Raw genomic sequence first — 20458 nt, 5'->3', positions numbered from 1 at the left:
ACTGACTTTTAACCCACTGACACCTTTGTAAGTGTAAAGAAAGGGTATAAAAACTGACTTTTAACTGACTGACACCTTTGTAAGTGTAAAGAAAGGGTATAAAAACTGACTTTTAACCCACTGACACCTTTGTAAGTGTAAAGAAAGGGTATAAAAACTGACTTTTAACCCACTGACACCTTTGTAAGTGTAAAGAAAGGGTATAAAAACTGACTTTTAACTGACTGACACCTTTGTAAGTGTAAAGAAAGGGTATAAAAACTGACTTTTAACTGACTGACACCTTTGTAAGTGTAAAGAAAGGGTATAAAAACTGACTTTTAACTGACTGACACCTTTGTAAGTGTAAAGAAAGGGTATAAAAACTGACTTTTAACTGACTGACACCTTTGTAAGTGTAAAGAAAGGGTATAAAAACTCTCAGTTTGTGCAGAGATCCCCTGGGCATGGAAAATAGACACTCATTGCTCAGTCCATACCTACTGCCGTCTAGCCACTGCACCAAGGTCATACCTACTGCCGTCTAGCCACTGCACCAAGGTCATACCTACTGCCGTCTAGCCACTGCACCAAGGTCATGGATCTGTTCCTAGGAAGCTCAGTGAGTGATAAAATGTAAATCTGTCCGACTCGAGCTAAATAAATAAATAAATAAATACAGGCATCGCAAATGCAAATATGCATGAGTCAGCATGTACCCATAAAACACCTTAACAAATCCAGGACTTTAGACCATCTTTTTCTCCATACAGACAGGCCTGAGGACTTTAGACCATCTTTTTCTCAATACAGACAGGCCTGGGTTGTGATGTATTTGAATGATATTTCATCTGTGCCAAAATGGCAATATTATTTTCCAAAGAGAAGAGGAGTAGGTACTCTGTTTGAAGAACTGCTGGAATTGTTCAGAGAGAATATAATAATCTCCCTTTTTATGTCTTTTTTTAAAGCAGACTAAGATCGGTTCATAGTCTGCTTTACGCTCTCTGCAGACTAAGATCGGTTCATAGTCTGCTTTACGCTCTCTGCAGACTAAGATCGGTTCATAGTCTGCTTTACGCTCTCTGCAGACTAAGATCGGTTCATAGTGTGCCTGCAGACTAACGGTGGGTTCCCACTGCTATGAATCTTGTGTCGCTCTCGTTGATGTTGAATGGGGGCGAAATTCACCTTGATTGGGCGAAATGAGAGTGAATTCACCGAGCCAAGCGAAGGTTTAACTTTATTCAAATGAGGACCACTCGAGAACCATCAGTTCAGTGTGTGTTTGGAGGTGGGAATTACAAAAAAGTCTGAAAAGTCTCCAACATAAGTATAAGTATATATACTCTTTTGATCCCGTGAGGGAAATTTGGTATCTGCATTTAACCCAATCCGTGAATTAGTGAAACACACTCAGCACACAGTGAGGTGAAGCACACACTAATCCTGGCGCAGTGAGCTGCCTGCAACAACAGCGGCGCTCAGGGAGCAGTGAGGGGTTAGGTGCCTTGCTCAAGGGCACTTCAGCCGTGCCTACTGGTCGGGGTTCGAACCGGCAACCCTCCGGTTACAAATCCGAAGTGCTAACCAGTAGGCCACAGCTGCCCCACATGAAAACCTGCATGTGATTAAAAAAATTCTAAACGAATATTGGTGCTTCTATCAACACGGATTGTGGTTTATATGTTACACAAATTTAGTCAGAGCAAATACACCACCAAATAGACCACTGTAGATGTTCATCAAAGTTCAAAATCCCTGTGCACAGCCCTTCTTGCTCCAGGTGCTGATGGTGTGCAGTATAACTATTGAAAAGTCAAAGAGTAGTATACATTGCACACTGGAGGGTATATTTTGCTGACTTTATTTGGCGTGAACAACGCGTTTCGCAATTTGCTTCATCAGGTTCACGTTCACAGTCAATCTGACACCCGCAGGTGAAGTAGGTGGTAACATCATCACATGACCACACCAGAAAATACAATAATTATCATCAATTATATCCTGCATATTTTAGCTTGCATATACATATACACAATCTGTCATTTAAGCATATTTGTATCAAAAAACATAGCAGATTGGGAAGTGTAGGCTATGTTGTGAAAGTGAAAATATGATATTAGAAAGGCAAACAAAGGTTAAGGTTGCTTTTGACATAGTACAATGAAGAAAACTGATGCTCTGAATACTGATCTGTAAAAGTTTCTCTAATTGACACATTTCAAAAAATACAAGTAAAAACAGTTTTGTGTGGCAGGGCACCTTTAAAAAAATTGATACCCACCCCCCTCTAACCTGATCTGACCGCCCTCTCACCTGACCTTACCCCACCCCCCTCTAACCTGACCCCCCTCTGACCTGACCCCACCCCCACCTGTCTTCACAGAGAAGCCAAAGAGCCCAAGAACCCGATGGTGGAGCTGTTCTACGGCCGGTTTGTGGCCGTGGGAGTTTTGGAGGGTGAGTGAGCAAGACTGCTGAGGAGATGTAGCAGGGCATGGTGGAGGTGAGGGGGTGGGGGTATACGGTGGAGGTGGGTGGGGGGGGGGGGTGCACAAATGGGGGTCCTTGCTGAGGTGATGTAGCCTCTAGTAATGACAGGACATTGGGGGGGGGGGGTGGATATATACGTAGATACGTAGGTCATATGTGGGTGGGGGGGTGGATATATATATATATACGTTGGTCATATGGGGTCCCCCCCAGGTAAGAAGTTTGTGTCCCTCCCCAGGTAAGAAGTTTGAGAACACGGAGATGTTTGGCCAGTACCCCCTGCAGGTGAACGGCTTCAAGGACCTGCACGAGTGCCTGGAGGCCGCCATGGTGGAGGGAGAGATCGAGTCTCTGCACTCCGCCGACAACACCGCCCGTTCTGGACAGGAGGTGAGAGCCCCTGTGTGTGCCTGTGTGTGTGTGTGTGTGTGTGTGTGTGTGTTGAGGTGGAGGGAGAGATCGAGTCCCTGCACTCTGCCGACAACACCGCCCGTTCTGGACAGGAGGTGAGAGCCACTGTGTGTGTGTGTGTGTGTGTGTGTGGGGGGGGGCTGTTTGGGTGTGTGTGTGTGTGTGAGGCTGTTTGTGTGTGTGTGTGTGTGCCTGTGTGGGCTTTCAGACATAACCCTACGGAGGTCCGACCCTTCGGATGATTCAGATATGATGCTAACCTGCGGACCTTATACTGACCTTATACGGACCTATGTGTGAACGACATACACGCACATTACAGAATCTCTGTGTGGTTGTCGAGTGAGGGGCGGGGGCTTGCAGAGTTCGCAAGAGGTGAGATATGACGCAGAATATATGCGGCCGCTGTCACAGCTGCTAGCCTACTGTTTTTGTTTACAACAGACAGCATAAAAGGTGAATACAGCGCGCTCGTTTTGAACGTTGTTGCAACAACGCAGCATGTTTTCCGTTACATCCACAACATCCGTTACATTCCGTTACATACGCAGCATCGATGAAAGATGTAAATGCACTGCTGTTAATGCACTGCACTGCTGTAAATGCACTGCTACTGCTGTAAATGCACTGCTACTGCTGTAAATGCACTGCTGTAAATGCACTGCTACTGCCTGTAAATGCACTGCTGTAAATGCACTGCTACTGCTGTAAATGTACTGCTGTAAATGCACTGCTACTGCTGTAAATGTACTGCTGTAAATGTACTGCTTGCTGTAAATGCCCTGCTGTAAATGCACTGCTGTAAATGCACTGCTGTAAACTATATTCTACGTACACGTGCAGTTGTGAACTCTCTTATGTGATCTATTGCATCATGTGTCTCTAAATAAGCCTCAATACACACAAAGCGCACATGTGCTGTAGGCTAAAGAAAATCTATTGTGCGTAGGTCTTGTCTTTAGTTAATTCATATTTAGAGCAGGTGGTATTCGGTGATGGGTTTTCACGTTATTTCGTTTAGGTTTAGTTCAGAACAGCAGTAAGCGGACCCGGAAGACTCACAACAAACCATGTCTTTTGTTTCTGGTCGGGAGTCAGGCAAGATCCATATTTCCCCTTAAGATATGTGTGGTCAGGGTTTCCTTTCTGTTCTGTTTTGGTTGCTTTAGTACCACCATGCTCCGTTTATGTCAAACCACAATCCTTCATTAAATTAAGTTGTTATGCACCGTCACCGTCTCTATGGCCTTTGTATGTTATGTTGCTCCATTTCATATCATTTGATGGGCTCGTAACAGTAGGCTAATACTTGAAGTAGTCACGTAAGTGCATACTTGAAATTGACCTACAGTATTTGTATGTGAGCTTCAAATAAACACATTTATCTGTTTTCAATGTTATGTAGCAGAATTACTTGGCTATGAACCCAAATCTTGTTTGCATTGGAGAGAGCATGCAAGACAACAAACAAAATACTAACATAACAGTGATGTGGTTCATTTTTTCATGGTTTATTTTCCCAAAAGCATCCTCTCCTCCTATGCCACTCCATCATGCCCCTATGCCACTCCCCTATGCCCCTATGCCACTCCATCATGCCCCTATGCCACTCCCCTATGCCACTCCTCTATGCCACTCCTCTATGCCACTCCATCATGCCCCTATGCCACTCCTCTATGCCCCTATGCCACTCCTCTATGCCACTCCATCATGCCCCTATGCCACTCCTCTATGCCCCTATGCCACTCCTCTATGCCACTCCATCATGCCCCTATGCCACTCCATCATGCCTCTATGCCACTCCATCATGCCCCTATGCCACTCCATCATGCCCCTATGCCACTCCCCTATGCCACTCCATCATGCCCCTATGCCACTCCTCTATGCCACTCCCCTATGCCACTATGCCACTCCTCTATGCCACTCCACTATGCCACTATGCCACTCCACTATGCCACTCCACTATGCCACTATACTATGCCACTCCACTATGCCACTCCCCTATGCCACTATGCCACTCCACTATGCCACTCCACTATGCCACTATGCCACTCCACTATGCCACTCCACTATGCCACTATACTATGCCACTCCACTATGCCACTCCACTATGCCACTCCCCTATGCCACTCCATCATGCCTCTATGCCACTCCTCTATGCCACTCCCCTATGCCACTCCTCTATGCCACTCCACTATGCCACTCCCCTATGCCACTCCTCTATGCCACTATGCCATGCCACTATGCCATGCCACTATGCCACTCCACTATGCCACTCCATCATGCCCCTATGCCACTCCTCTATGCCTCTCCATTATGCCCCTATGCCACTCCTCTATGCCACTCCACTATGCCACTCCTCTATGCCACTATGCCACTCCACTATGCCACTCCTCTATGCCACTCCTCTATGCCACTATGCCACTCCCCTATGCCACTCCCCTATGCCACTCCACTATGCCACTCCATCATGCCCCTATGCCACTCCTCTATGCCACTCCACTATGCCACTCCATCATGCCCCTATGCCACTCCTCTATGCCACTCCATCATGCCCCTATGCCACTCCTCTATGCCCCTATGCCACTCCTCTATGCCACTCCACTATGCCACTCCATCATGCCCCTATGCCACTCCTCTATGCCACTCCCCTATGCCACTCCTCTATGCCACTCCCCTATGCCACTATGCCACTCCTCTATGCCACTCCTCTATGCCACTCCCCTATGCCACTCCCCTATGCCACTCCTCTATGCCACTCCACTATGCCACTCCTCTATGCCACTCCATCATGCCCCTATGCCACTCCCCTATGCCACTCCCCTATGCCACTCCACTATGCCACTCCTCTATGCCACTCCCCTATGCCACTATGCCACTCCCCCATGACCCTATGCCACTCCTCTATGCCACTCCACTATGCCACTCCCCTATGCCACTATGCCACTCCCCCATGCCCCTATGCCACTCCCCTATGCCACTCCCCTATGCCACTATGCCACTCCTCTATGCCACTCCCCTATGCCACTCCCCTATGCCACTCCCCTATGCCACTCCTCTATGCCACTCCTCTATGCCACTCCACTATGCCACTATGCCACTCCCCTATGCCACTCCCCTATGCCACTCCACTATGCCACTCCTCTATGCCACTCCCCTATGCCACTATGCCACTCCCCCATGACCCTATGCCACTCCTCTATGCCACTCCACTATGCCACTCCCCTATGCCACTATGCCACTCCCCCATGACCCTATGCCACTCCTCTATGCCTCTCCTCTATGCCCTTATGCCACTCCCCTATGCCACTCCCCTATGCCCCAGCTGATTTGCATAATGTCCGGAGAAAATACTGGGAGGATTGCAGTAGAACAACCGGCTGAGTTCAGACTTCCATATGACCGTTTTGTTCAGATATACGGCCCAACCGTATAACATCCGCAGAACCTCCGGTCTTACACGTATGTCTGTAAGCCCTATGTGTGTGTGTGTGGGTGGGGTTGGGGTCTTTGGATGTTTGTGTGTGTGTGTGTATGTGTGCGTGTGTGTGTGCGCGTGTGTGTGTGCGCGTGTGTGTGTGAGTTAGGGTGGGGGTGGGGTCTTCGGGTGTTTGTGTGTGTGTATTCCTGTGTGTGTGTTTTTTTAGTCTGTGTGTGCACCTGTGTGTTGTGTGTGTGTGTGTGTGTGTGCGTGCGCCTGTGTGTGTGTGGGTGCGTTTGCCTGCCTGCCAGTGCTGACTGACTGCTTGTGTGGATTTCAGGCCAGCATTCCACTGTGTGAAATGTCAGCCAATCAGATGAATGGTGACGCCTCTGCTGAACCTTCAGTCATAACACTGACATCAATATGTCACAAGCAAAGGGTCACAAGGCACATCATACTGCTCCACTTATGTCATCATGACATCTAGACGTTAGCCACTCAACAGGATCAGGTGGCTATTATTGGCATGATTATGATAAATGAAGTCTGTTATGACAGTTTAGAACACCTATATGACATAAGCTGGCATCTGGTTATAGCTAATAATGGCCATGTATTAACACAGAGGTTAGATGTTGTCATGTTGACTAAGAGGAAGTCGGAACATCTGCCTGATACATTTGTGTTTTATGATGCAGATGCCAGTAAATTAAGTTTCAAGGTAATACTTCTTGGAACAGGCCCTTTTGAGTCTTGGAAAACATTGGTATTGAGAGGATCAGTCAACTTAAATGCAACAAATGTGTGTAGCATGCGAGAGAGAGAGAGAGAGAGAGAGAGAGAGAGAGAGAGAGAGAGAGAGAGAGAGAGAGAGAGAGAGAGAGAGAGAGAGAGAGAGAGAGAGAGAGAGAGAGAGAGAGAGAGAGAGAGAGAGAGAGAGACCCCCAAATGCTCATCAATGCTGGCATGCCCTGTCCTTGGGAGTGGTATTCTTAGGGGCATGACTGCAGCCCGATGCCATCTGGCTGGCCCTTCTTGCGATCTCAGCCAGCTCCCCAACAGAACCCACCCAGATCGGATCCACGCCAGATTTGGACCGGCAGGGTTCCAGAATCCTCTGTAGAGCTCATCTCTGCTCTGATCATGGGCACGTGGACCCGAATATACTATGGGTGTTGTAATCAGTTGAGCCTCCAGTTTCAAAGATATTTAATTTGAACTGAAATTGTAGCTGTAAAGCTGTATTGTATCAGAGATGGAGTCGTTTCATAATAAAGATGGAATACAACAGACCTTTGTGTTAGTAACGTTTTATAAATGATGGAATACACAGGAGACCTTTTGTGTTTGTAACGTTTTATAAATGATGACGTGAAAGTGTGTCTTGTCTTTGTGTGCGTCTTTTCCTGAACTGAGTTTCTTTGTGTCTTTTCAGCACTGGTTCACAGAGCTGCCTCCGGTCCTCACCTTCGAGCTGTCCAGGTTTGAGTTCAACCAGGCCCTCGGCCGCCCGGAGAAGATCCACAACAAGCTGGAGTTCCCCCCAATGCTCTACATGGACAGGTCAGTGGCTCAGGAGCACAACACCTTTTCACAGCACATACTCTCACCAAACAATGTTATGGGGAGTGCAGTCATATTGCAACTCAAATTAGAAGAATTGCAAATAGATATATATGGGTCAGTGACGTATAAGGTTTTTCAACAGGCCAAATTTAACATTTTAAAAATAAGATTTTTTGTTGCAATATAAATAAATGTTGGGTATACAAAAATCCATATCAAAATTTCAAGTAAAGTGATTTTAGTGTTTTTTCACGAGCCCTATCCTGTAAGTTGCATAAAACTGATGGAAAAGTCTGGTGAATAAAAAAAATAGCATTGACTTAAACATACTCTATGATTGATTAATAATTTAACCGCAGAAATTCTATTTTTCATTTTGAATATAACACAGTTATTGCTATTATTAGTCGCACCACATGATTGAGTGGTCACTCCAAATGACTCAAGGATCTCATATTGTTAAAAATATATGTAGAGAGATCAATAAACTGTTATATTTTCAGTTCATGAGGGGAATATAGTGTTTGCAAAGCAAAAAAAGATCAATTAAATGACAAATAAAACAGTTTTATACAAAGTAAAATATTTTGAAGTTGCAAATGATGTTGAACATGTCCATAGATAGGTAAAGGTATAAAAAAGATATATGCTTTGTGAGGGCACTTGGAATATAGAAGGTGATGAAAACTAACACACACAGAAGGAAACAAAGAAGTGTAGACAGCTTAAGGGAGAAAATGAGGTAAAAGCGTTTGAGTGATCGAGGGGATATACAGAAGAAATTCAGTACATAAAGTGAATCTTTGAATCGCGACTCGAGTTAAGTTTTTTTTAAATTGGTAAAAGTTTGATCAACTAGCTCTGCTGGTGGAAAAATGCATGGGACTCATGAGTTGTAGCTATCCTATTGCGTGCAGAGGGAATTTGAAAGACAACCGTTTATCCCGCCCCTCGGATTGAGCACTGCCAATGGTAAGTTCCCAGACCCTACATCTTGATGTGGGTCTGGCTCGTCAGGCTATACCAAGAGTAAATTTATTTTCTGAAATATTTGAAAATGTGCTCTGAATGTAAAAACAAATGATTCCATATAACACTAAAATTAATTGCATAGGTATATAAATCCTAAATTAAATGTAAAACCGCATAAAAATGCATTTTGTAATAGTCGCACCACATGATGTTTGGTCGCACCACACGACATTTTCAACTTGAGGTAAAATTTACAGGCACAAAATTGACCACCTACACATAACAAACTTCATTCCTCCAAAAGGTCACTATTTAATTTGTAATCAAAAATTAAATAAAAAATAAATAAAAAAAACATTTGTACAATTTAAATTAATATTGATTGTATTGTTGAGGTCATACCACATGACGTCCAAATATAAGAGATAATTACAAACTTGTTTGCTGCTCCAATGGGTGCCTGGCAAACTAGTTTATGAATGTAACAGATCTTTGAATTCATTTAAAAATGAAAGTCTCAAAATGGCAGTTTCTTTATGGTTGCACCACATGATATTTGATAAAGTTGACATCCTCGGACAAAGTTTGTTTGTATAATAGGATGGACATAAAAATAAAAAATGCTGTGTAATTTTCTACAGAGCTACAAAACACCAGATGCCAGATAGAGCAGAAAACACATTTGAACACATTTAAATACGTTTCCCAAACAGCAGTCATGGTCAGACGGTTGCACCACATGATATTTTGATACTTAACATGAAAGAAAAATGACAAATAATGATTTTTGAAAAGTTAAAGCTGCAGTTGGAAAGTCTGACAGATTGAGGGGACTTAGCCAAAATTTTGAATGTTTTCAACTCTCATGCCCCTTCCCCACTACCACCGAGCACCCTCTTGTTGAGTTTGTGCTCGTCAGTGCGCACCAGACTGCACCAGACTGTGATTGACAGTCAGATCTCACCCAGCCCTGCTCTGATTGGACCAGAAGAACCGGGAGCTGTGGATTTTTTCAAAACAAATAAGAGGCTCTAGGTGGAGGTAGAAGTGCGGGATTTTTTCTAAAACCGGATGATTTATGTTCTGTCGGAGCATAGTGTCGGTTTCAGTGAATATAATCAAAAAAATCTTGCCAACTGCAGCTTTAAAGTGGTTACAAATATGGGAGTGCTCCCACACATATATGGTGTGTCTTAGGGCATTCAAACCTTTTATAAATTTAAAAAAATGCTGTTGGATAGAAAATCTAGACGTCACGTCATTGACCCACATATATATTTCTCAGCAGTCAGGGTGCCCTAGGCATTTGAACAGCCCACATCCATTGTATTTGTCTATATATCTTTAACTGTTCACATTTGTTATAATGGGTATCATTTGAAATTCAGATCTTAGCATTTTCTATTCCCTCCACCTTGCGGTCATTGTGTACGCATACATAAAACAAGCTTATTATCCTGATCATGCTTGAATGTGCTCGCCATCAGGCATTGCTTGATTTGAGGACTAAAGCTCTCCCGGGGTTGTTTTGCCTGTGTTCCATCTCATCAGCTGACCCGTGTGTTCCATCTCATCAGCTGACCAGTGTGTTCCATACTGCAGGTACATGGACAAAAACAGGGACATCACGCGGATTAAGCGTGACGAGATCAGACGGCTGAAGGAGCACCTGACCGTCCTGCAGCAGCGGCTCGAAAGGTACAGTACTGTGGGCCAGACCCGGGCCACAGCAGAACCAGGTCTCATTGTGTGTCACAACAGAACCGGGTAGCCTGGCCATGCCCACCTAGATCTGCTTAGTTTACCAGGCTACTCATCGGGTGTCATCAGGCTGGAAATTGGAAAAAATTTGTGATTTGATGCTTTTGAACAGGATGTGATGAAAACATGTAATATTTGTTATATCCATCCTTCATAAGCTGTCTTGGCCTTCAGGACCGTGGAGGTCTCTGTGACTGCCTACCTGTGTGTGAACTCTCAGCATTAGTGTGTTGTTGCTGTGTGGTGCAGTGTGTTGTTGCCTTGTGGTGTAGCGCAGTGATTCTTAAACTAGGGGTCGCTAAAAATTTCCGTGGAGTCGCCAATTATTTTCTGTATTCAGTCTGAAATTATTATTATGACAGGTGAAACAAAGGAAAATAATATTGGGGGGGAATGCCTTTTTCTCATTTACACGCAGTTAAAAGAAGAGAGAGAAATGTTTTCGTCTTTCAACGAGATCTGGTTCAGCCTATGGGCTACTGGTTCGCTGATAGAAACAATGTAACTATCTGCTCCCACTATGCAAACTCAACTTGTTCCCGCTATTTTAAGTAAAACAAAACAAAAAGACATAGGTAGCCTACTAGCCAAAATGGAGTCAAACCAAAGCTGGGCCATCTACCAGAGTCTACACCTCCGCGATGCTCGGATCTATCATCTAACCAGAGTCTACACCTCCGCGATGCTCAGATGGGCCATCTACCAGAGTCTACACCTCCGCGATGCTCAGATGGGCCATCTACCAGAGTCTACACCTCCGCGATGCTCAGATGGGCCATCTACCAGAGTCTACACCTCCGCGATGCTCAGATGGGCCATCTACCAGAGTCTACACCTCCGCGATCCTCAGATGGGCCATCTACCAGAGTCTACACCTCCGCGATCCTCAGATGGGCCATCTACCAGAGTCTACACCTCCGCGATCCTCAGATGGGACAAGTCTACCAGAGTCTACACCTCCGCGATCCTCAGATGGGCCATCTACCAGAGTCTACACCTCCGCGATCCTCAGATGGGACAAGTCTACCAGAGTCTACACCTCCGCGATCCTCAGATGGGCCATCTACCAGAGTCTACACCTCCGCGATCCTCAGATGGGCCATCTACCAGAGTCTACACCTCCGCGATCCTCAGATGGGACAAGTCTACCAGAGTCTACACCTCCGCGATCCTCAGATGGGCCATCTACCAGAGTCTACACCTCCGCGATCCTCAGATGGGACAAGTCTACCAGAGTCTACACCTCCGCGATCCTCAGATGGGCCATCTACCAGAGTCTACACCTCCGCGATCCTCAGATGGGACAAGTCTACCAGAGTCTACACCTCCGCGATCCTCAGATGGGCCATCTACCAGAGTCTACACCTCCGCGATCCTCAGATGGGACAAGTCTACCAGTGAGTCTACACCTCCGCGATCCTCAGATGGGCCATCTACCAGAGTCTACACCTCCGCGATCCTCAGATGGGACAAGTCTACCAGAGTCTACACCTCCGCGATCCTCAGATGGGACAAGTCTACCAGTGAGTCTACACCTCCGCGATCCTCAGATGGGCCATCTACCAGAGTCTACACCTCCGCGATCCTCAGATGGGACAAGTCTACCAGAGTCTACACCTCCGCGATCCTCAGATGGGACAAGTCTACCAGAGTCTACACCTCCGCGATCCTCAGATGGGACAAGTCTACCAGAGTCTACACCTCCGCGATCCTCAGATGGGACAAGTCTACCAGTGAGTCTACACCTCCGCGATCCTCAGATGGGACAAGTCTACCAGAGTCTACACCTCCGCGATCCTCAGATGGGACAAGTCTACCAGTGAGTCTACACCTCCGCGATCCTCAGATGGGACAAGTCTACCAGAGTCTACACCTCCGTGATCCTCAGATGAGTCTACAGGCCGGTGAGAACAAAAAGGAAAAAACGAGGCGTCGTCTTTATCAGAAAGAATTCCTGAAATATGGATTCACTTGTCATGTTAAAAATAACCTCGACCACAATGTGTGATTTGCGCCGATGTTCTGGCGAATGAGAGCTTAAAACCTGTCAAAATGAAACGACATCTCGAAACCCGCTATCCCGAGGACGACATGAAACCAATGACTTTCTTTTGGCGAAAAGAAGCTGCCCTGCAAGGGCAGAAGACCGTAGTGCATGGGCAAGCTACCTTGGCAGCTTCCTACGAAGTGGCCCACCTTGTTGCCCACCAAAGCCTTGGCAGCTTCCTACGAAGTGGCCCACCTTGTTGCCCACCAAAGCCTTGGCAGCTTCCTACGAAGTGGCCCACCTTGTTGCCCACCAAAGCCTTGGCAGCTTCCTACGAAGTGGCCCACCTTGTTGCCCACCAAAGCCTTGGCAGCTTCCACGAAGTGGCCCACCTTGTGGCAAAAGCACAAAAGCCACACACAATTGCCAAAAGCCTCATCCTCCCTGCAGCAATTGCGATGACCACCGCAATGCATGGTGAAAAGATCGCAAGTGCGCTCAAGCAAATCCCCCTCTCCAATGATACAGTGTCCAAGTGCATTAACGAGATCGCTAATGACATGAAATGGGTTAGATGAGTCTACTGACTTGGTAAGTGTCGCGCAATTATTGGTGTTTGTTCGCTACAGTTATGAAGGAAAACTTCACGAGGACATGCTGTTCTGCTCTCCGATGGAAGGGAGGTGTACCGGCAATTTTTTAATTGTCTCAATGGTTGGATGGAAGATGCAGGGCTTCATTGGGCCAACTGCCTAAGCATATGCACAGACGGTGCGGCAGTTATGTTGGGGAAAAATAAAGGGCTGAAAGCAAAGGTCTTTAGCGTTGCACCACACATCAAGTTCAATCACTGCTTTATCCACAGAGAGGCCCTGGCATCCAAGACACTTGAGCCCGAGCTTAACAACGTTCTCCAGACAGCAATTAAAATGGTGAATTTCATCAAATCTTGCCCACTAAATACCAGACTCTTCACCCTTCTCTGTCAGGAAATGGGGTCTACACACGAATCCCTTCTTTACCATTCTGAGATTAGGTGGCTTTCACGGGGCAAGGTCCTTACACGGTTGTTTGAGTTGCGAAGCGAGGTGCGCACCTTCTTCTCAGACGCAAACTCCGCTTTTGCGCACCATCTCACTGACTCGGAATAGGCCGTCTTGCTTATTTGTCATGCATATTCAACAAATTAAATACATTCAACCTGTCACTACAAGGCCTCAACACTAACATCCTGACCCTCTCGGACAAAGTGAATGCTTTCACAAAGAAGTTGCAGCGTTGGGCAGTCTGTGCGGAGAGTGGGGATTTTGAGATGTTTTCGGAGCTGCATGACTTTTTGGAGGAGGATGACGTGAATGTCAATTCATTGAAAGCCTCCATCAAAGTTCACCTCCAAAGCCTCCTCGAAAAATTCCATCAATATTTTCTGTGAAAATGTGGAGAACTTTTGATTGGATACGACAACCATTCACCAGCTGCTCTTCAAACGATCTGTCATCTGAGCTCGAAGATGCGCTGCTTGAGCTATCCAGTGACCGAACCATGAAGACATCGTTTGCCTCAGAAACACTGGAGGAATTCTGGCTGTCTGTTGTCCAGGAATACCCCGGATTGTCCAAGGCTGCCATGGACATTCTAACGCCTTTTGGGTCGACCTATCTGTGCGAGAAGACATTTTCGTCCCTGGCATATATAAAAAAATAAATACAGATGTCGGCTCAGCACCGTGGAGGAAAATCTCTGTGTCGCCGTATGCAGCATTCCTCCTAGAATTAGCTTGCTATGTTCACGGAAGCAGGCCCACCCTTCCCATTAAAATTGTTAAATATAGTAGGCCTAAATCAGAAAAGGGACTTAAAAAAAATATTGTTATTGTTATCGCCATACATATAATTAACGTAACGTTATAGGCCTAATGCTGTGTGTGTGTGTGTGTGTGTGTCGGTCGGTCTGATCTGATATGGCAGCAGCCTACACTTGTTTAATCGTGATTGTTTGGTTGTCTCGGTTCTTGTTCATATGGAGTAAATAAAACTAATTACTTTGCTTTCTAGTTTTTTGCTTGATTTAGTTGTTAACGTTTGAGGGGGGTATTTGAGTAAGGACTTAAAATGGGTTTGGGGAAAGTGGGGTCGCTAGACCTTTCCATACTTTTTTGTGGGGTCGCCAGACAAAAAGTTTAAGAACCACTGGTGTAGCATGTCGTTGCCTTGTGGTGTAGCGTGTTGTTGCCGTGTGGTGTAGTGTGTTGTTGCTGCATGGTGTAGTGTGTTGTTGCAGTATGGTGTAGCGTGTTTGTTTTCTGTTTGTCTCCCTGTAGGTATCTGAGTTATGGGTCAGGACCCAAGAGGTTTCCACTGGCAGACGTCCTGCAGTATGCGCTGGAGTTCGCCTCCAGTAAGCCCGTCTGTACCTCCCCAGTGGACGACATTGACTCGACCGCTCCCTCTGCTGGAGCAACAGCAAAACAGCCACCCTCATTCACAAGGTATTCCATTGGTGTGAAGGTCTGCCTCAGCACGGAGCAGTTTAAAGATGTTCATTGTACAAATCATTGTATAATCAGTGGCTCAGGGTTTTCATTTCAATGCTTTATTCTCTATTTGTTTATAACTTATAACATATGCAGGTTGTTCGTCACTTTTGGAAAGTCATAATGGCACTAATTTGAACCTGTTGGGACATCACATCCTCCATTATCATAACTAGAAAAGCAAGGGTTTCCGTGCTTGGGTGCGTTTTGTGCAGGTATGAGAGGGGACTTGACCGCCTCATTGGTCACCAAACACTGTGTACGTTCGAGACATGTAAACACATTATTCACAATATGACTAACTATTTGGAATATTTGCAGTATTTTGTGACAATGAAGTAGCCTGACGTAGCCATACTTAATTCTAGTCAGAATATGAGTCTGATACTGCTCCATTGGGACGTAATTGTGGGGCGTGTTTCAACCGATACAGGGGGGGTGATGCCTCTGCACTCAATTGGATAGACCTAACCAATCAGAGTAACAAAATAACTTACTGTGAGATGTAGGAAGAACACACAAACCACCCTTCTTCTCCACAAATGCCTTGTTTAGTGATCTTTTGTAAAAGTTATTGTGCCGTCAATGTCTCCTACAACACTCATTAGCGAAATCTAAGAGATATGTAGTAGGGTAGGCTATTAGGAAAAAACTGATAGCCTATATCCCCTCTGTTTTTAAAAATAATTCTGTTGAACACTGATATGCTACAAACATGTTATAAACAGCTGGGAAAAGCTGTCTCAAATCCCTCGAACAGGTGGTCATCAGAGATTTCAAACGAACGAGGGAACAACATTTCACAATGCAACACGCTGTTTTCCCTTGATGAAAGTGAAACCATGAGTTTTTCCACATCTCAACTTTGGCCAAAGTTTTCAGAAATAATCGTTTTCAGTGATAAAAAACCTCATTGAAATAATATGCATTTTCCATATGGGGTCTTAGCCAGCTAGATAGATAGATAGATAGATAGATAGATAGATACTTTATTGATCCCCAGGGGAAATTCAAGATTGTCAAGCCGTCTCCTAGCCACAGTGTTTTTGTTGCAAACACAATCAACCTAAGCATACTCAGATGACGTGATAGACAAGGCGCGGTTGCTCACCTGTCCATCATCATAAAGCCCGATTTGATTGGTCCGCCAGATTTGGGGCAAGCATAGTTGCTCCACAACGGAGCAATGCCAGACCGAACTTCCCGACCTCAAATGTTGTGGGCGGGACTAAGTTCGGCTGGCTCCCAGGCTAACAATGAAGTGCAGCATTATGGCAAATAACAACAAAGTGTTAGACGGCCCATGGTATTTCTTCTGTCGCAACCATCTGTATAAGTATAGTATAGTATAGTATATATACTTTTTTGATCCCGTGAGGGAAATTTGGTCTCTGCATTTAACCCAATCGGTGAATTAGTGAAACACAAACAGCACACAGTGAACACACATTGAGGTGAAGCACACACTAATCCCGGCGCAGTGAGCTGCCTGCTACAATGGCGGCGCTCGGGGAGCAGTGAGTGGTTAGGTGCCTTGCTCAAGGGCACTTCAGCCGCGGCCCACTTTGCCATCTGGTGGCAAAGTCTCAAAGTTCTCTATAAACGAAGCCATGTGTAGCTTCAGAAAAGATGTTGGGAATCAAGAAGAAGGTGGGATACACTTGGAGCGAGGAAGGAACACATGGTAAGACTGCATAGTAGCGACATAGTGGCAGTATAACATGGGGAGGGATAAGGGTACTATGGAAACATTCATGGATGGAACGTTTAGAACTTTGAAAAGTTTGAAGTCGTTAGAATCAGAATATGCTGTGTGAAATATAAACAGGAATATGAACTATTTCTATTAACAATTCATGTAAAAGCCACATTAGCAATATTGTCTTATACTGTCTTACTTAGGAATATAAATATCCAGGTAAACATGCTCATAGACACAAACACAGCGTTAGCCACCGCTACGTGCTCATAAGGCCTTTTCACACAGAGATCACGCTAAATTTGAGGGAAGAGGGGACGTCTTTTTGCCGTCTTTTTGTGTCTGAAAGCGAGGTGAAAATTTGCCAGCCTGCTGATCTGTTCACATGATGCGGCATTTTGGGGAGCCAGGAGGCAGGATCAGCTATAGTAAATTAAATTGTGACGTGCAACAGGGGGCGTGTAGAGTGATAGTCGTAGGCCTTATGTGCGTGGGCCTTCAGATGCAGCAGGTGTGTGATTTCCAAAACCATGGCGGGAGAACCGACTGCACTTTGGTCAGCTTGCATGTGCTTTGCTGTTGCTGTTAGAATGTTAAATTCTTCAGACAATAAAACGTAATTTGGAAGGGAAATTGAAGAGAAGAGTTGCCCCTTGCGTTGGCCGTACAATGTACTGTGCATCAGGGCTCCGAACCGGTTCAAGGAACGAAAACGAAAACTGAAAACGAACGGAATTTTACAGAATTTTACGAGGAGCGGAAACGAAAACAAAATGGTCTTCAACTGTTCCGGAACAGAAACGTTATTCTGAAATCCACAAAACCGGTTAATAACGTTTTTTTTTTCGTTCTCTATATATTTTATCAAATTTCACAAAAGCATATCCTAAGTGTTCTACTTGTTTGATTGTAGGCGAACAGCCTAATAATTTGATTTCTGCAGTTTGAAAAAAAAAAAACGAATAAATGGACCTTTGGTCCAAATGTGTATATTTTGTCTTGCTGTTGTAATGTAACCTATCCGTCTGCCACTTCGGATCTTAGGCCAGCTTGTAGTGTAGGCTACTGAAACTGATTTAGAAATTGTTTGTAGCCTATGCGTGATAGCCTATTTTGCCTGTCCACACCTTGTCGTTTTAAAGTCGGGATTTGAAATGTTTGCGCAATTATAGCCTATTCTATGTAGAAGAGTTAAACGGGAAATTTGAGATAGGCCTAGGAGATAGGAGACAGACAGGTTCGTTTATAAACAGGGTTGGAATTATAGCGCAAGCCTTTGAAGATCTCCATATGGATAAAACTTAGACCAGGTAAGGAGTTTAGCACGTATCCAGAAATATTTTTGATAAGAAATTATTTGTAGGCATAGGTTAGGCCTACAGTAAGTCTGTAGGCTATGGGATGGATAGCCCATCTGAATGTTTTTGGATGCCGCCTGTGATTTTATTATTTTTGGGCATAGCTTCGGTATAGGCTAAATCAAGGGGAAATAATGAGTATGTCTATTCTAAGGTAAAGTCCACAAAAATAGACTTGATAGGCCCGCCAAACACTGCCGGAACTTTAAGAACGAACGATATTTTGCGTTCAGGACCGATATGTTGGTGGCGGAACGCATGCAAGAACGAAAACGTTAAACATAGGCCTACCTGAACCGTTCGGAACGGAACGTTTGAAAAATAATTTCATTTTCAAGCCCTGCTGTGCATACAATTTATTCATGAAATCATTCAATATTACAACAATAAAAATAGCTTGTGTACCGTCTTAATTGAAACATGCTTCCCGCACAAATGATAGCCTAGGGCAAAGAGAATGGACATCTCAACATAAGGATACATTAGAAGATGATGATTCTTGTAAACTTTGTCACACGACGTGATAAGCAGTTCTTTAAAAACGCAACGTTCCATTCAGTCATAAATCATTCAAGCGTAGGCCTAGTGCTCGTCATGAAAAGAAAACAGCAGCTTAATATTTTTCAGGTGTTTAACAGTAGGCCTAGGCACACTGTTAGCAGTTATGCCGAAGGCAGTGAGATTATTAGGCATTGCATCCTGTCACTCAACATCGCAGTTTGGATTGATAAGATTCAGTTAATGCGAGTATGGATCGTCTCAAAGTTTGGGACAACCAAACAGCAGTGTAGGCAAAGCAAATCCTAATTGTTAGGTTACCATAGCTGTCTTTTCTCTAGGCCTGGGCCTATCGGAAATCGTGACATAAGCACATTGGTTTCTTTTTTCTTTTCTTTCTTGTTCGCGTGTTGGGTAGTGAAGCGATAATGCATTTAAAGCAGTAGGCTACATCATGTGAGCCAGAGCCGATATGGCCAGAGCTGCTGCTCTGTAAAGGTATTTCTGTCCCACCCAAATTTGCTGAACTACTTGCGAAGTAGACTATTCATCACAGACATCACATGTAGCCTATCACACGAAAGAGCTTTTTCTCAGCCTTTAAACAATGTTAGTGGTTAGTTGTTGTGGTAAACGGTTCGCGAGAAAAGTAACTTTAATTTAATCATATTTTTTGCGCCCATCTCCCTACCCATTCATCTTGGTGGAATACTTTGCGAACTTTCCCTCAACACATGACAAACCGTATATCAGAATAAACAGAAGACCTTACCGAACATAAAGGTGTAAAGCATTCCCCTGCACAGTTAGCCATTCCAGAGTAATCAGGTTTTAAATTTGCAGCAATGTCTTTATGCATGTCTCCAACTTTGCGGTTCCTAATGTGTTTAAATTGTTCAATAAGTCTACATGATTTTATAACAGGCCAAATACAAAATAAATGTTACAAATATCGCCTAGATATCTGTAAGCATTACAAGGATATAGGCCTACATATAGGGCAGACAGACGCTCATGAGTTCATGCTTTGTTTTATCGCTGAATTTTAGGATAGCCTATTATTATTATGGAAACTGATTGCAGTCAACTCTAGCAGGCATTGAATGACTGGAGACTTTGTGAATTTATAGATTGTCATAATGTGCTGTCTCTGCTATTGCTGCTTTTGGTCAGTTAGATTTATTTGCAATCTCCTGTGGTAGGCTGCACATAGCATTGAAATGCCCGCCCAGATTCCCCTTTCCGCCTTGACCCATTCACACTGGTGGCGGAACGAAAAAACTCGGCAAAATGTCTAGGGGGCTTGGTAGCAAAATGTCTAGGGGGCTTGGTAGCAAAATGTCTAGGGGGCTTGGTAGTAAATTTGGCGAGACACTTTGTCCCGCCGTTCCGCCTCGGTCTATGTAAAAGGGACAGTCGTTCCGCGATTCTGGTACATAAAATTGCGGCGATTTTGCCAGTGTGAAAGGGCCTATAGACACAAAGACAGCATTAGACACCGTTAGCGATCACTGGGACACTCAAGACACCTGCCTGATTCACCACTGGGTCTCCTGACACCACAACTCGACATCCCTTGTCTGCCCATCGATCCTTCCCCCTACCTCACCTAGGAGGCTCATAATTATAGGGCTGTGGCCTGTTCTCTCCCCCTACCTCACCTAGGAGGCTCATAATTATAGGGCTGTGGCCTGTTCTCTCCCCCTACCTCACCTAGGAGGCTCATAATTATAGGGCTGTGGCTTGTCATAGACGTGTTCTTTACAATCTCGGG

The 20458-nt window shown here is 44.9% G+C and overlaps 1 protein-coding gene across 5 annotated transcripts in view; it reads left to right on the top strand.

Moving 5' to 3' along the window:
• Nucleotides 1-20458, top strand: part of usp25 (ubiquitin specific peptidase 25) — an 84831-nt gene that overhangs the window by 18484 nt on the left and 45889 nt on the right. For 4 of the 5 annotated variants that reach the window (XM_042092049.1, XM_042092051.1, XM_042092046.1 and 1 more), the window contains exons 9-13: nt 2369-2442; nt 2714-2865; nt 7746-7873; nt 10451-10546; nt 14917-15084. In XM_042092049.1, the coding sequence (XP_041947983.1) occupies nt 2369-2442; nt 2714-2865; nt 7746-7873; nt 10451-10546; nt 14917-15084 (618 nt within the window). Of the gene's footprint in view, nt 1-2368; nt 2443-2713; nt 2866-2921; nt 2982-7745; nt 7874-10450; nt 10547-14916; nt 15085-20458 lie in introns of all 5 variants that reach the window. The other variant, XM_042092048.1, reaches the window with a different exon arrangement.

Source organism: Alosa sapidissima, chromosome 5 (assembly GCF_018492685.1).
Source record: "Alosa sapidissima isolate fAloSap1 chromosome 5, fAloSap1.pri, whole genome shotgun sequence".
In the NCBI taxonomy this organism is placed as follows: Eukaryota; Metazoa; Chordata; class Actinopteri; order Clupeiformes; family Clupeidae; genus Alosa; species Alosa sapidissima.
The sequence above is the reverse complement of the archived record's forward strand: the minus strand, read 5'-3'. Positions and strand labels throughout refer to the sequence as shown.